At 43.8% G+C, this 14,975-nt stretch overlaps 1 protein-coding gene across 3 annotated transcripts in view; it reads right to left on the reverse strand.

Moving 5' to 3' along the window:
- The window catches only part of KCNIP4 (potassium voltage-gated channel interacting protein 4), a 478,128-nt gene that overhangs the window by 384,122 nt on the left and 79,031 nt on the right, over nt 1-14,975 (reverse strand). Inside the window, exon 1 of one of the 3 annotated variants that reach the window (XM_018561753.1) lies at nt 13,870-14,008. The exons of the other annotated variants lie outside the window; for them this stretch is intronic. Within the exon in view, the coding sequence (XP_018417255.1) occupies nt 13,870-13,957 (88 nt within the window). The 5' untranslated portion in view covers nt 13,958-14,008. Of the gene's footprint in view, nt 1-13,869; nt 14,009-14,975 lie in introns of those variants that run through there. 3 annotated transcript variants of the gene reach the window in all.

The raw sequence follows: 14,975 nt of genomic DNA on the forward strand, positions 1-14,975 counted from the left end.
GCATGATGTAACTGATCAGAGAGAGGCTCAGTAGGTGGAAAATAATTTTCTATCATTTGCTGCAGCCAGCTCACCTGTAAACCTAGGTCTAAATGGGGCCTAACGGCTAACTATACTGTTATCCTTCCCATGCCAACTAAATACCCTTGCACTTGTACCTTAGATCAGAGGGCGATGTGGTCCATTTGCCTACATCATATCAGGTGGTGTTCAGTTGGAGTAGAATCCTTTCAGGCTTGAAAGTAGAAAGCTTTTGCATTCTTGCCTATGAAAAACCCAGTACGACTGACAGTGTGCACCCTGTCCTTGCATCTCCCAAACAACCTAAACCCCTACCACTGTACCCCCTGCACCCCTGACTCTGAACTTCCCTGCCTCCCAGCACCCCTGACACTCAACCCCAACATCCCAGACACTGTAGGCAGCCAGTCACCTATGCCCCCTCTGCCAAAGAGCGACTTTGCTACTGCATACTTCACCACTGCTCCCTCTGTCCCTACTCCCCCTCTAACATTTGCAGGGACATGCAGAGATGAGGAGAGGTTTAGCCTGGAATTTCTGAGCTCTCCATCCACTCAGCATTTGGTTCCATCCAATTCCTCCTCCATCTGGTCACAAATCATTTCCCAGAAACTTTAAAAAATAGCTTCCATCTCCTGGAGACCTAGGACATGACCCTCACAACCAGTTATACCTTATAGTACCCTGGGTCAATTGAAAGATAAGCGCTTGGTATCTATGCTTTATGGTCAGAAAAGAAGGACAGGTAAGCCCTAGACACATGGCAGCATAGCACTGACAGTGCATAGCACTGAGAGCTTTGAACACTGCTCTACCCCCTGACAATGCAAATAATCATTCAATATGGCCTATTGCAGAGTGAATTTGGCACTATATTGCAAAATGAATCTGATTAGTGAAGTGTTGTTTGTCCAAATACATACAACATTCTGGTGGTACGTTGTCTTTAATATCCTTCTTGCTTCTATGTAAATGGAATCTATCATCTACAAACGGAAATTCGGTAGTCTCTAATGCATCAGTTTACTTACCACCAAGTCAGTGTCCAGATTTGTTTTTTTTACAATATAATACTTAATTTAATCTTTGTGCTTCAATTTAAAATCCTTTTTCTCTCCAGTGTCCAGACATAAAGCAGTTCAGTGAGGTCCAAACTCTATGCGGTTTTCTGCTATAGATCTGGGGAATGAAATAGAAGGCACTTAAACTACTGATTTTATCTGCTAATTACTCATTAAAATATTCATGAATATAAAAAAAGTAGAAAGGATTTCTTCATTTCAGCTGGATCCATGCGGACAAAGGCACCAAAACCACAACTGTGTGGGTGGAAATGAGGAAACCCAGAAATGAATTAACCTTTGGCACTGCCCTTTATGATACACATGAGAGTTTTGTAAATCTGTAAAACGCACCTTAGGGTAAAAATGCCAAAACAAGCCTCCATGGTGCTTTATTTATTCCCCCTGTTCCATCAGAATAGAGCAGCAGTGTGAATGAGAAGGTGCTCCAAGAATAAGACAAAACAATGGGAAGATGATTGTTGGAACCTAGGCAGAGGCAAGCAACCACAGGGGAATACAGATCGGAGGGAGAGTGAACAAAGATTGAAATGGGGCTGCTTTCTAACTCTTATTATACCAAAATGAATCAGCACTCAAGGCTTCCAATACCTCCCAATAGTCTAAAATTCCTACCAGATGTAATGCTGAACTCCTGCATGACCTTTTTTCCCCACACTTGCAGCAAGTCCTCTCCTGTGCTAAAATGGATTACTTTCAACTTCCTGTAAACTTGCATCTCCACAATTCAACCCTTTCCTGCGGATTTATTCTGTTGTTGCCTGCCTCTTATACTTGTTTCGCTGCCATCACTCATGGTGGTACGTTTATTGGATGGTACTTTAAAGTGACATTAAAGGATATTTTTTTTCTCCCTCCCCTCAATGTTAGTGTAAGGACTTCTTCTTCTTTAGTGTAGTTTTTAGCTGTCCCTCCAGCGCTGGGTGCGGGTCTCCGATCTAGCGCTGACTCCTCTGTCATCCTCTTCTCCGACGTCCCACGGACTCTGTGTGGGTGCACACTGCTCTATAGACTTACCTTGTGTCTCTCCTCATCTCCTGGCCGAACATCTGAACTGCGCATGTGCCCAGCCTCCTGAGACTCTTCAGATGTTTAAGGCTGGGTTCACACCTGGGCGTACGGAATATGCGCGTTTGCTGCGCGTTTCTACCTGATTTGCAGGAAAGAAAACGCGCGACAAACGCGCGTTTCCGAGGGCTATCCGGCTATATCCCAATGGATACGCGCAGCAAATACGCCCCAAAGAAGCTCCTGTACTTCTTTGGGCGTAGGGCATTTTACAGCGCGTTCCTACGCGCTGTAAAACGCCCAGGTGGGAACCATGCCCATAGGCAATTATTGTGTTTCACATGTTGAGCGTTTTACAGCACGTAGGAACGCGCTGTAAAACGCCCAGGTGTGAACCAGGCCTAAACCTGTTTGAAAAGGTTTTTTTGCTAGCAGTAGATATATGCAAAAACACGCTGAGGGTTTAATAGCACTTTAATTGGCATCTAAATTGCCCCTAGTGTGTGTCTGTTTGTATGAATGCATGTGAGTTAGGGATCTTCGATTGTAAGTTCCTTGATAGCAGGGACTGTTGTGAATGTACAGTATGTAAAGTGCTGCGTAAATTGTCGGCACTATATAAATGCCAATAATAATAATTTAATAAGCATTATATGAAAGCACACATGCCCAGCATCCCTGTAGAAACGCATGCTCAAGCAGCCAATCAGCTGCTAGCTCCATTAAGGTATTCTGACAGCGGCCAGCGAGGGATTCATCTATCCACGCTCGTAAACGATGATGGAGTGATATGTTCTATTTTTTTTTGTTCAGCCCGCAGGTTGAATGAAAAAAAAAAGAACTATGTATACCCGGTTTAAGTCACCTGGCTGAAGAGGAGGAGCTTAAGGACAAGACAGCATAATGACCACAATTTTTCAATCCTGCATTTTGGGATAGGATACGTTTGAAGTGCAGAATTCACTTGTTAGTGACCATCTGTCCTTGGAGCTGCCTTCTGTTTGCAGCTCACTGCTGCATAGTTTGAAAGAAAAAAAATTAAGTGCAAGAACAGTGTAGACCTAAACCTTTATATCCCTTACATTCACTGCACCTCCTATCCTATTATATAAAATAAAATTTAGGCATACACCAGTTAGGCTTGTTATCTCTGACTAAAACTATCCTGCTGTTGTCCAATTTTACACTGCTGTACCCTCTTTGGTATCTTAAGGGTTAAGTGCTAATTTTTTTCTAGGTGCTAAAAAAAGTTATACTCACCCGAAGCGCTGAGTCAGCTCCCTACTTCTCCGGTGTCTGAAGCCTGTCTCCTCCTATCCTGTGGCACTGGAATGTTCTCGTCTATGCACTGTGTATAGAACCTGATAATTTACGGGGACCTTAGACCGCTGCAGCGGAGGGGGAGAGAGACTCCAGGGACCGGTCTAAGAGCAAACCCGGTCCACGAATCAGGTAAGTATAACTTTTTTTTTAGCACCTAGACAAAAACGAACAGTTAAACCTTGCAGTGTGGCGGTAACCCAACTGCAAAGATTGATAAAAGTTTTTACCGGACGCCTCCTTTAACAATCCCCCATTCTCCAATTTTTTTTGTTTAACAATATATTTTTATTAAGTATAAGAGCAGGAGCATACAGAGTCCAAAACATTAGGTTGAATACACATGTCGACATAACAGTAAGAGTAAGGAAGTAAGGCTAGTCAGCGGAAAGAAACAGGCCTAAACCTCTGTATAAGTAGGGAATGCGACATAAAATAACAAAAAATAAATAAGAAAGAGAGAAGAGAGGGGAAGAGAACCATGCCTATCCCTCAACACTGCCTGAGGTATGAACTGCGCTCAGATATTTTAATTATCTTTTAGGGGATAAGGATAGGGAGCTAAACATGTAGGGGGAGGAAAGGACAAGACTATCGAAAGGGTCTATGTAATTTACCATATTACCTGAATGTAAATTAGACTTTAAAGTAAAACTAGTCAGTATATGGTACACTGTAAGACAGAGACTTGTACCAGCAAGTGTAGGTCAAATAAATATTTTCAGTCAACATTTTAGGAAAAGGCTGAGCTGGGGGACAAAATCAGTGAAGCTAACTATAAACGACAGGTAGTAGGACCTGGTTAGATATCATGTGGTACGTATAGTACATATATGGTCTTTCATCCAGCATAACCAGTTGGCATTAAATGTATCCCAAATGGGCTTTTGCATGGAGCATTTCAAAGTGGGCATGGGTATTCAGTATTTCGATAACAACATATAAACTAGGGGTTTCTACTCGCTTCCAATGTCGCGCCAGAGCTAATCTGGAGGCTATCAGTGTGTGAGAAACAAAGGTACGTTGGTTGGGGGGCCAAAGCTCTATACCAATCCCTAATAGTGCCAACTGAGGTGATGGAGAGCAAGCAAGGTGTGTCACAGAAAAAATAAATCTAAATATAGCAGCCCAAAATGGTTTCAATGCAGAGCCAGTTTACACACAATGCCACCACCAATAGCTCCAATTTCTTTTAATCGAACATTGTTGCCAACGTGGTCATCAGCGGCATCCCCTTTCCTAGTAAACTGTAGGGGGATGGTAATGTGACCAGTCACTTGCTGACATCGGCAGTCACAATTACAAGCAAGAAGGGGATCTATGGCACAAAGGCAAGGTACCATATGTCTGCAATAACTAATGTTTCGCTGTTCAAGTTATGTTATTTTTTTGGCATGATACTGAAAAGATGAGTAACAAATAGCATGTACAAAGTTGATTATTTAGCTACCTTATATCATAGTATACCAGTTGCCATAAAGAGGGAGCTGTGCTTTCAGATACGGTGTAATTCTAAAAAAAAAAATGTGTTAATTCTGTATTGGATTCCCTCTACAGAAATACCTCATTAAAGGAGAACTATGGGGTGAGTGATTTTCACTCACCTCATAGTTCTAGCTGACCTGTGACAATGAGACTGTCACAGGTCGGCTCAGTAGATCGGGAGGTGAAGGAACACATACCGGCGTTCGCTCACCTCTGGATTCCCCAATCCGATCCGCCAGCGCTGACTGGCGGAACGGACGGGGGAGGGGGCGGGTACAGCTGGCTCTGCCTTTAGATAGGCAGAGCCAGCTATCAGTCACGCAGCTGGGCGGATCCCGGCACAATTGTCGGGATCCGCTTCAGCTGCGGCGTCTCAGTATACCGCCAGCAGCTGCTCGCGGTATACTGCGACGTCTCAGTATAGCGCGAGCTACAGCTTGTGGTTTACTGAGCCTAGGGTCCTCCCGTTACCCTAAGGAGAACTATGGGGAAGAGACTTAACCCCATAGTTCTCCTTTAACTAGTAACAAGTCAGTCAGTCTTAGCATTTTACTCTGGGCTTGGATGAGTGTTGGCAATTGAAATACATTTTTCATTATTTATTTATTTATTATGTATCTCTGAATTGGCACTGACACTGTCCTTGCTTCTGGAGGGTGGCTACTTTTGTTCTCCATCGTCCCTGGTGTGTTGTAAAGTGGCCACCGCTCCAACTTGCTCCTGTGATTGACTACAATCTCAATACAAATTAGTAAACTAAACATGAAATTGTAGTCCATCACGGGAGCGAGCCTGGAGTGGTGGGTACTTTACAACACACACAGACCATTGGCAACAAAAGTAGTCACCCTCCTGAAGGAAGGACAGTGTTATTATGAATTCAGAGATGATTTGAAGATCTACAGCTGAGTGATACACATGTTCCATTTTTGTTAACCCCTTCATGACTGAGGCCCTTTTTTCATTTTTTGCACCCATGTTATATTCCAATGGGTAATTGAAGGCATTTTTAAGATTTAGCTTCTGAGTTAGTGTCATTTTAAAACATGCCTAAAACACCTAAAATGCAGAGTAATGACATGACATGACCAGTTGGTGCTGTGCAAAATAAAATGAACTTTGTTTCAATTTATTTTAGAAAATAAGGTCAGCCTATAAAGAAAAAGGTTAATATGTAGCTCTGCTGCTGCCACAATCTTCACTCTATTGCAGAACTAAGCTGGCCAAAAAAATCTTCATCTGACATACAGTAGTTCCAGGAGTGTTGGGTGCCTGGTTTCCCTGCTGTGCTCTGTGGTTCCATCTGCTGGATGCTACATCAGTGCTGTATCCTGTAGTGACGAAGGGGTCAGCAGACGGAACCATTTGGGGATCAGGCATCCAACACTCCCAGAAGTGTTGGATGAGTGTTGGATGCAGTAGATACAGAAAAACTGCATAGCTGTTCAAAAGTTTAAAGATCGGCAGCATGGGTGGTAGGACGAATGGGCTTTTTTTTTCTTTACATGCTGCCTTTTTTTTTAAAATAGATGAAAGTTATTAACACTTATACCGGATCTTTAAGATAACAGCAAAAAAAATGCATACCTTATTTCCCTTTTCTTCCCCAGTCTTCTGACAGTGGCCATATTTTTTTTTTTTTTTTTAGCATAAACGTTTATTGAAGAAAAATAAATGTAATGACATGGCACAAACATTTCACAGATGAAATTTTGGGTAATTACAATAAGATAAGATGCACAGAGCACATGATTTATGAGATCCCAGTAGTGTAACAACCATCAAATGCATATAAAATATACATAATCAGGGCGATAATTAGTGTCATTGAGTTATAAGTAAGAAGAAAACCATGCAAGTCAAAGTTAGAATTAGGAAATAAAAAAGTAATACAATTTCAACAAGTATGAAAATACATTGTGTATCAAAATACCGTGGAGGCTATATGGAAGCAGAACATTAGAAGTACGCGTGTGTTTTAAATATCAGAAAAGAGGAATAATGTCACCAGCACACGTTTTTTTAAATCAATAATCTATTTTGTTGGCACATTGCCATCCAATACAAGCGCTTTCGGGGCCGCAAGGGGTCCCCTTCATCAGGCTCAGAATGACATTATTCCTCTTTTCTGTGATTTACACGGTGCCTTCCGTGGTCACTACAAGCACCCACCCACTCGCGGTATACTGAGACGCTGCAGCCGGAGAGGATCCCAACTTAGACATCGGGATCCGCCCAACTGCGTGAGTGACAGCTGGCTCTGCCTATCTAGAGGCAGAGCCAGCTGTACCCGCCCCCTCCCCCTTCCGTTCCGCCAGTCAGCGCTGGCAGATCGGAGCGGGGAGAGGGGAATCCAGCCCCTCCCCCTGTCACGGCAGAGAGCCGTGACAGGTTCGAGAGGTGAGCGAACCCGGTATGTGTTCGCTCACCTCCCGATCTACTGAGCCGACCTGTGACAGTCTCATTGTCACAGGTCGGCTAGAACTATGAGGTGAGTGGAAATCACTCATCTCATAGTTCTCCTTTAATAGATAAATCATTGAGTATAAACTTGTTCCAGTTGGATAAATTGGTCTGTTGGTTAGTGTGTCGGATATTCTTTTCTAACATGTCCATAGATAAAAATTTGAATAAAATGAGTTTCAACTTTGAAATTTGGGGTGGGTCTTTTAGTATCCAATTCTGTAAAATACATGTTTTTGCTCCCAGTAAACAGAGATGTTCCCAACAGCTTAGAGAGGGCTGCCGAGATGTAGGTGTAAGTGGGGGGTCATGAAATAAACATAATAATGGGTGGATATCCCGTTCAATGTCTGTGATGGATCGCTTATTTGACAATGTGTGGGACTTAGTGGCCATATTTACTAAGGGCAGATTACTAGCTCTCCATTTACTTCCTGATTTCTGGCACATGTGACTAGACATGTGACCAGGACATGTAACCATGCACATCATCTCAGAGGAGGAAAATGCCTTTCACTGAGATCTCATGAGATTACAGATGAGATTTATAATCCTCATCTGTAATGTTCTGCTGTAATGTTCTGCTGATGACAAGACAATCCCAGTGTGCATTGCTTTGGCAAACTGAAGTTATTTTGCCCTTTCGTAGCAGGAAGTGAATGCTCTGCAAGTGTAAGTATTTCAAAATCATAGCATTTAACACCTGACATGTCTATGTTATTATTAATCATCATACAGAGAGGGATGCATTGGTAGAATCTGATTTTTGAGCGTAAAGATATGCTTTAACCCCTTCGTGACGGGAGACGTACACTGTACGTATAAAGCTGAACTATGGATAAAAAAAATAAAAACATTTATTGAAATACTGTATATTCCTCAATAGCCATAAAGGATATTAATACACTTTGTGCGCACTAAACACCTTGCCAAGCAAAGTATTACCTTGTAAAAGTAGTAGTGGCATTATCATTTGGCTGCACATACCCTGTGGAAAAAGCGAAGCTGTGAAGGCCCAGAAAGTCCTGTCACTACAGGCTGCCTGCAGAAAACTACAGAAGGGGGTGGATACAAGACCAGTCACCCTGCACAAGGAGAGAGAGCGATGGTGACCGGTCTGAATTACAGGAAATTAATGCACAGAGGTAAAGCTTGACACTGGATAACTTCACAGATCTAGAAGAAATACACAAAGCTCTCCAAGGTTCAAGTAAGAATAAACATGCCCCTTGTATTTACAGAATATTTCCTACATCGGAAACTATGTCTATAAAAGAGAGTTTGGCAGCTTGACAAATATTGAAGGGTGCCTACACTGTTCATATTAATGGGCATTGTAGATAGAACACTTGGCACAGTATAGTAGTATAAGCACTTAGTACTATTATTATTGTTATTATACAGGATGTATATAGCGGCAACACTTTACGCAGCACTTCACAATATAAGGAAGGCGTTACAGAGTCAATACAATACCATGCAAAAGGAATAGAAGGACCCTGCTCATGAGAGCTTACAGAAAGTAATACTAGTACATTTCTGCACTGCAGTTGGCTGTATTGTTACTGTATCAGAGTTTAGTGCACACCATTAACAGTCCTAAACCAGCTGCAGTTTAATCAATAGCAATGTTGAAACATCAATACTTTACCTATTTCCTCACACAACATACAACACAGCATGAATTATATTATGTGGTGCCCATAGAGGGGCCTGGGGCTGCATTACAGGCTCCAAAAACCTATCCAGCTGCCTGTTCATTTTCTAGACTGCAGTGTTTTTGGTATAGACGCTTTGCTAGTACAGTAAACAGGAAGACACTTCTGGATTTAGACTAAAAGTAAAACAATAAAATTACATTAAATGCAAAAACAAAATCCCTCCTAGTTTTCAGTAGTCCCTCCAGCGCTGGTGCCGGTCCCTGATCCAGCGCTGACTCCTGTCTCTTCCTTTCCCACGGAGTCTGTACGGGTGCACACTACTGGGCTGCCTGCATTGACTTACCTTGTGTCCCTCTCCCGGCGGAAGATCTGTACCTGCGGCCACCCCAGAATCTTCAGCTCTTGCGGCGGAGACACAGGTAAGTTTGAACCCTTTTTGAAAACTTTTTTTTTTTATTATGTTTTTGCATATAACTACTGCTTGCTATAGAACGTGATGACTCACAGGACCTTGGCCCACTGCAGAGGAGGGGGAGAGAGGCTCCAGTGACCAGTCTAAAAGCAAGCTGGCTCCGAGAATCAGGTGAGTATAACGTTTTTTTTTAACCTAGACAAAAATGTTTAGTTATTCCTTGCAGTGCAGGGGTAGCCCGGAGTTCTGCTTTCATTTCTATCATAATATCTCTATTTAAAAATGTATGAGATTGAGAAAGCAGTATAGAATATCAAAAAAAAATCCTGCGGAAAAAAAAGGAACACAAAATAAATACCGTTTACTTATACGATTTGCATGTTTAAAGGAGAACTATGAGGTGAGTGAAACATGTAAATAGTTACATATATAAAATGCTGTAAAGGATTACATATAAACATGTACTGGAATCCAATATGCAGATCAGAGATCTGCCATGATCCTGACTCTCCAATCTGAGTGGTTGACCCGGGCCAGTGAAATGACAAAGTGCTGAAACCAGAAAGTGCCAGGCAGATGGAATTCTAAGAGGAGGTCAATGGCAGCCCCTGTGCTTCTCTCAGTACAAGTCTCCTTTACAATCACCTTTTCCTGTGAAGTGAGGGGATATGTTATTATGTTATTTTTAAAGGAGAGCTATGAGGTGAGTGATTTTCACTCACCTCATAGTTCGAGCCAACGTGTGAAAATGAAACTGTCACACGCCGGCTCTATAGATCGGGAAGTGAGCGAACATATACCATCACTCGCTCACTCCACGATCATCTCCCCGCAGAGACCCATTACTGTCACTGTAGCTTGCGGTATACTGAGCTTTGGGTCACAGGAGGATGCTAGTTTATGTCCTCCCGTGACACTTACCCCATAGTTCTCCTTTAAGTGTTTACATGTTGCAAAAACATTTGATGGGCAGCAGGGGAAGCCGTGTAGCTGCTGCTTTTCTCTTCCTATTAGAATACATTGTGGAGCTGGTTATAGGGATTCCTCTACTTGCTGTATGGTCTGCATGCTCCTACATGACTCACGACTACTTGGGGTCATGTACATGACATTCAAGAGGTTGAGTATGTGTTCCCTTAGTTTGAGTGGAGTTTCCCTTATTCCAAGCACACAACCCCTCACTTCACTGGATCCTCCGAAACTCTCAGATGTGAACAGTGAATTGAGAAAGCTGGTCGGATGTCCAGTGAAACGTCTTCAAGAAAAATACAGCAAGTTCAGTTGCCTTGACTTATTGTTTACAGATATAATAACACAAAGGTCCCGCATAAGTCCCTGTTCACACCTGGGCGTTTTGACGCCCAAAGCTTTGTGTGACAAAAATCTCAACACAAGAAATCCCATTCATTTCTATGGCCCCTGTTCACACCTGAGAGTTTTGTTGCAAGCTGTAAAAACGGTGAACGCTGGAAAAGGTACATGAGCTTCTTTCTGGCAGATTACAGCCCGTTTGGCCCGTCAACGGAAGTGCATTAAAACGCGTGACACAAGCATTTTGCACATTTTTGTGCTCGTTTGCACGTGTGTTTCCTCATTCACAGCAATGCATTTTGATCTGCTCAAGTAAACGTGCATCTTTGCCTAGGCGGATCTAACACAAAACACGCACAAACGCATGTTTTACGCATGGAAACGCTGACACCTAGGTGTAAATGGAGACGAAGAGAAACAAAACAACAGCTAAACATTGCCGACCATAAAAATGTGTTTAAATATAGCATTCTAGTCATCAATTCGATTTCCATAGACTTGTTCTAGAACATAAAACACCAACGACACCGTGACACAGTAGGGCGTGCTCTGTGATTCCACGCTGGACATTCCATGGACGTATGTCATAAGGATACAGCAATCTTGTGCGATCTGCACCTTGACAGCCAGACTGCATCTTCCATCAGAACAGAGACGGACCATTTACAGTGTTAGGTTTGAGGACACGCACTGTGACGTGCTAAAACACATCTGTCCAACGTCCCCATAATACTGGCTGTTCCCATCTCAGCGCCGCAATGCATTTTTATTGTTATAGAGCGTTGGAGGACCCATACAAGTCAATGGCAACACATCAAAATGCATGTTACTTCCTCTTGTTACTTTGGCTGTTACCTCTATACAACCCAAATCTTAAGCCCCTACTAAGGAAAAGTAACTAGAAAGTGTTATACCTCCTCAGTCCAATGTGTTATACAGAACACTGGTGCTCAGCCATAGCTCCAATCAGCCCTCCTCTTTGGCACATTCGCTATAACTGGGTTTACACTGAGTGGCCATATTATTATGACCACCCCATCAGTACTTCGTTGGGCCACGAGATGACTCCACGAGATGACTTCGTTGGGCCGCCTCGTGACTCCACGAGATGTTGAAAGGTGATGCGAGGAATCTGACACTGCACTGTTGCCCTTCTGTTGTCTTGTACCAGTCTTGCCACTCTCCGTTCTGCCCTAACATTGACTAGTCGCTGACGGCCACAATTCGCACGTTCAGACCCAGATTTGCGGCTGACAGTCCAGTCTTTAAACACTTTAACAACAGCTGCTCTTGAACATTTAACAAATTCTGCTGTTTTGCTGATACTCGCTCCATGGCTTGAGCGCCAACAATCATCCCACGTTCAAAGGCTGTTAAATCGCGTTGTTTACCCAGATCTTCAGAAAAAAATAACTGTTGTGGTAAACAACCTGCTTCCCTATTTATAATGGTCTGGCCCTCTAGCAACTTCAGCGCAAAATTATAGCTAATTATAGCTAATTTGCCTACAAACGTCAGGTGGTCATAATAATCTGGCCACTCAGTGTATGCCCTAACACCTAGACTTGCAGAAGAACTCCAGGGAGAATCATTATTAACCCTTGCATTGGTGCTACCCCTGTGCAGCAAGGGTTAAGTGCTGGTTTTCGTCCAGGGATAGGGAGGATAATAACAAAGTTATAGACACCTGATCCTCAGTGCTAGCTTGCTCTTAAGGTGGCCATACACTCTACAACCATCGCAAGACCTTAGTCTTGCGATGGTTGTACAGGGATTAAAAAAACGTACGATCTGCCTATCTTGGACAGGCAGATCGCACTCTCGATCATCGCAAGCCCTCCCTGCTGAGGGGCGGGCTTCCGATGACCGCAATGCTGAACGGGCAGTGTGTGCGTGCACACACCGGCCCGTTCGGCATTTGTCTTCCGAGCACCGTTCTAACCAGCCGAGAATCGTACGATTCCCGGCTGGTTTTCGAACATGCTGGTTCGACGGAAGACGTGCGACCGTACAGTAGAAACGCACACTGCTCGATTCTCGTACGATCGCGGGATTTCCAGCGATTCTTGTACGAGAATCGAGCAGTGTATGGGCACCTTTAGACCGGCACCTGGAGCCTATCTCCCCCTCTGCTGCAGCACTCTACAGTCCCATTCTGTACACAGTGTATATAGGACATAAGGATGCAGAGGAACATACTATTTTTGCAACGGACGAGGAGACAGGCTGGAGGTAGCGCTGGTACAGCCACTCTGCTCCGAGGATTGAGTGAGTATAACTTTGTTATTTTCCTCCCTAGACCAAAAGGAGCACTTAACCCTTGCAGTGCTGGGGGTAGCCTCACTGCAAGGGTTAATAAAAAAAATTCCCTCGAGTTCTGCTATATTAAAGAATTTTCCGAAACTGTATGCTGATGTTTCCAATTGTCCCAAGCCCCACATCTATCCTATACAGGAATGTGTGCGTTCCTCCATCACGCCAGATCACTTGTGACAATGGTTGGTGCACAGTAGTGCCATCATTTCTTAATGGCAACCCTATCCACCCACCTACTGCACATGTGTTGCATGGCACCACTACACACAGAGGGGAATTTATCAAAACTGGAGCAGACAAAATCTGGAGAAGTTGCCCATGGCAACCAATCAACTGCTCTCTTCAGTTTGTTGAGTTAAGATATGAAAATAAAAGGTGGATGCTGATTGGTTGCCATGGGCAACTGCTCCAGATTGTCTGTTCCAGTTTTGATAATTTCCCCTCAGAGTAACGTATTACCATGCGTTCTGGTACAACACAAATAAAAGAGCCATGCACATCTTTGTGCTGCCCTACCACAATGCACATACTGCATGAAAAAAAACGTGCTGCAGTGCAGGTACAATGTTGCAGTGTATGTGTGATGTCACAGTGAAAACCCAGAATCAAGTGGAAAACGCATATTGACGCATGCCATCGCACCTGCCTGACGCTACACACACACACAGACAAACAAAATATGATATGCATAGATCTAAATAGGTCCTCACAGGTAAGTGCTGCTTGGCAGCTCTATGGTACCCTGATCCTTGGATGAACCGTGCAGAACAGAAAGTTTAGTTCAGTTTACCTGTATGGAGAGTTCCTGTGGCCAGCCGGACCAGATACTGAACAAACTTCAGAATCTCCCTCTTACAGCGCTTCCTACAGGTACTCATTATAGGGATCTTCTGCCTGGAGGTCCGAGAGCAGCGATCCTTCCCCAGACACAGCGCTCAGTGCGATCTCCTTCTCTGTGTGATCTCTGTCCCTGGGATCTTCTCTGATCTCTGTCCCTGGGATCTTCTCTGATCTCTGTCCCTGGGATCTTCTCTGATCTCTGTCCCTGGGATCTTTCCTGATCTCTGTCCCTGGGATCTCCTCTGATCTCCGTCCCTGGGATCTTTCCTGATCTCTGTCCCTGGGATCTCTGCAGCGGTGATCCCTATCCCTGGGATCTCCTCTTGTTGGGTGTGCTGCAGCCGCTGGGATCTAATCCCTGGGTTCCGATGGTGAGGAGATGGGAGCTGGGCTGGTCGGTGAGTCGGTGCACACAGCCCGGACACGGAGGGACATGTGGAGGTATCAGAGAAGATGAGAACTGCAGAGCAGCCGCTGGGCGGAGCGGAGAGCCGGCGCTCCGGTAACTACTCCCATCATTCATCACCATGTGTTCATGAGAGGAGGACCGGCTACTACTCCCATCATTCATCACCATGTGTTCATGAGAGGAGGACCGGCTACTACTCCCATCATTCATCACCATGTGTTCATGAGAGGAGGACCGGCTACTACTCCCATCATTCATCTCCATGAGAGGAGGATCGGGTAATAACTGCAGAAAAAGTACAAAATCTACCCTGGAAAGGGGGTTTCTATGCAGGTTTAGAAGGAGCCAAATATCATCCCTGCTGTGTTATATGTGAAAGACACAACATATCCCCAGAGCTCATACTAGAACAACCTTTCTAACACAAACCCTACAAATCACTTCTCAGTCTGAGGAAATTCCTGCTAATGATTTCTATATCTACAGCTCACAGTACAATAGTGGGAAGAATGCTCCTTGAGAAGAATGCCCACTTAAAGAACTCCGGGCATTTTAAAAATTAAAGTGAATCTGAACTAAATTAAATCAAAAAAATTCATTCAGGTACCTTAACTATTAACAATATTGTAGCTTATTTGTGTATCACT

Source organism: Nanorana parkeri, unplaced genomic scaffold (assembly GCF_000935625.1).
Source record: "Nanorana parkeri isolate BGI_ZX_2015 unplaced genomic scaffold, ASM93562v1 scaffold543, whole genome shotgun sequence".
Lineage (NCBI taxonomy): Eukaryota > Metazoa > Chordata > Amphibia > Anura > Dicroglossidae > Nanorana > Nanorana parkeri.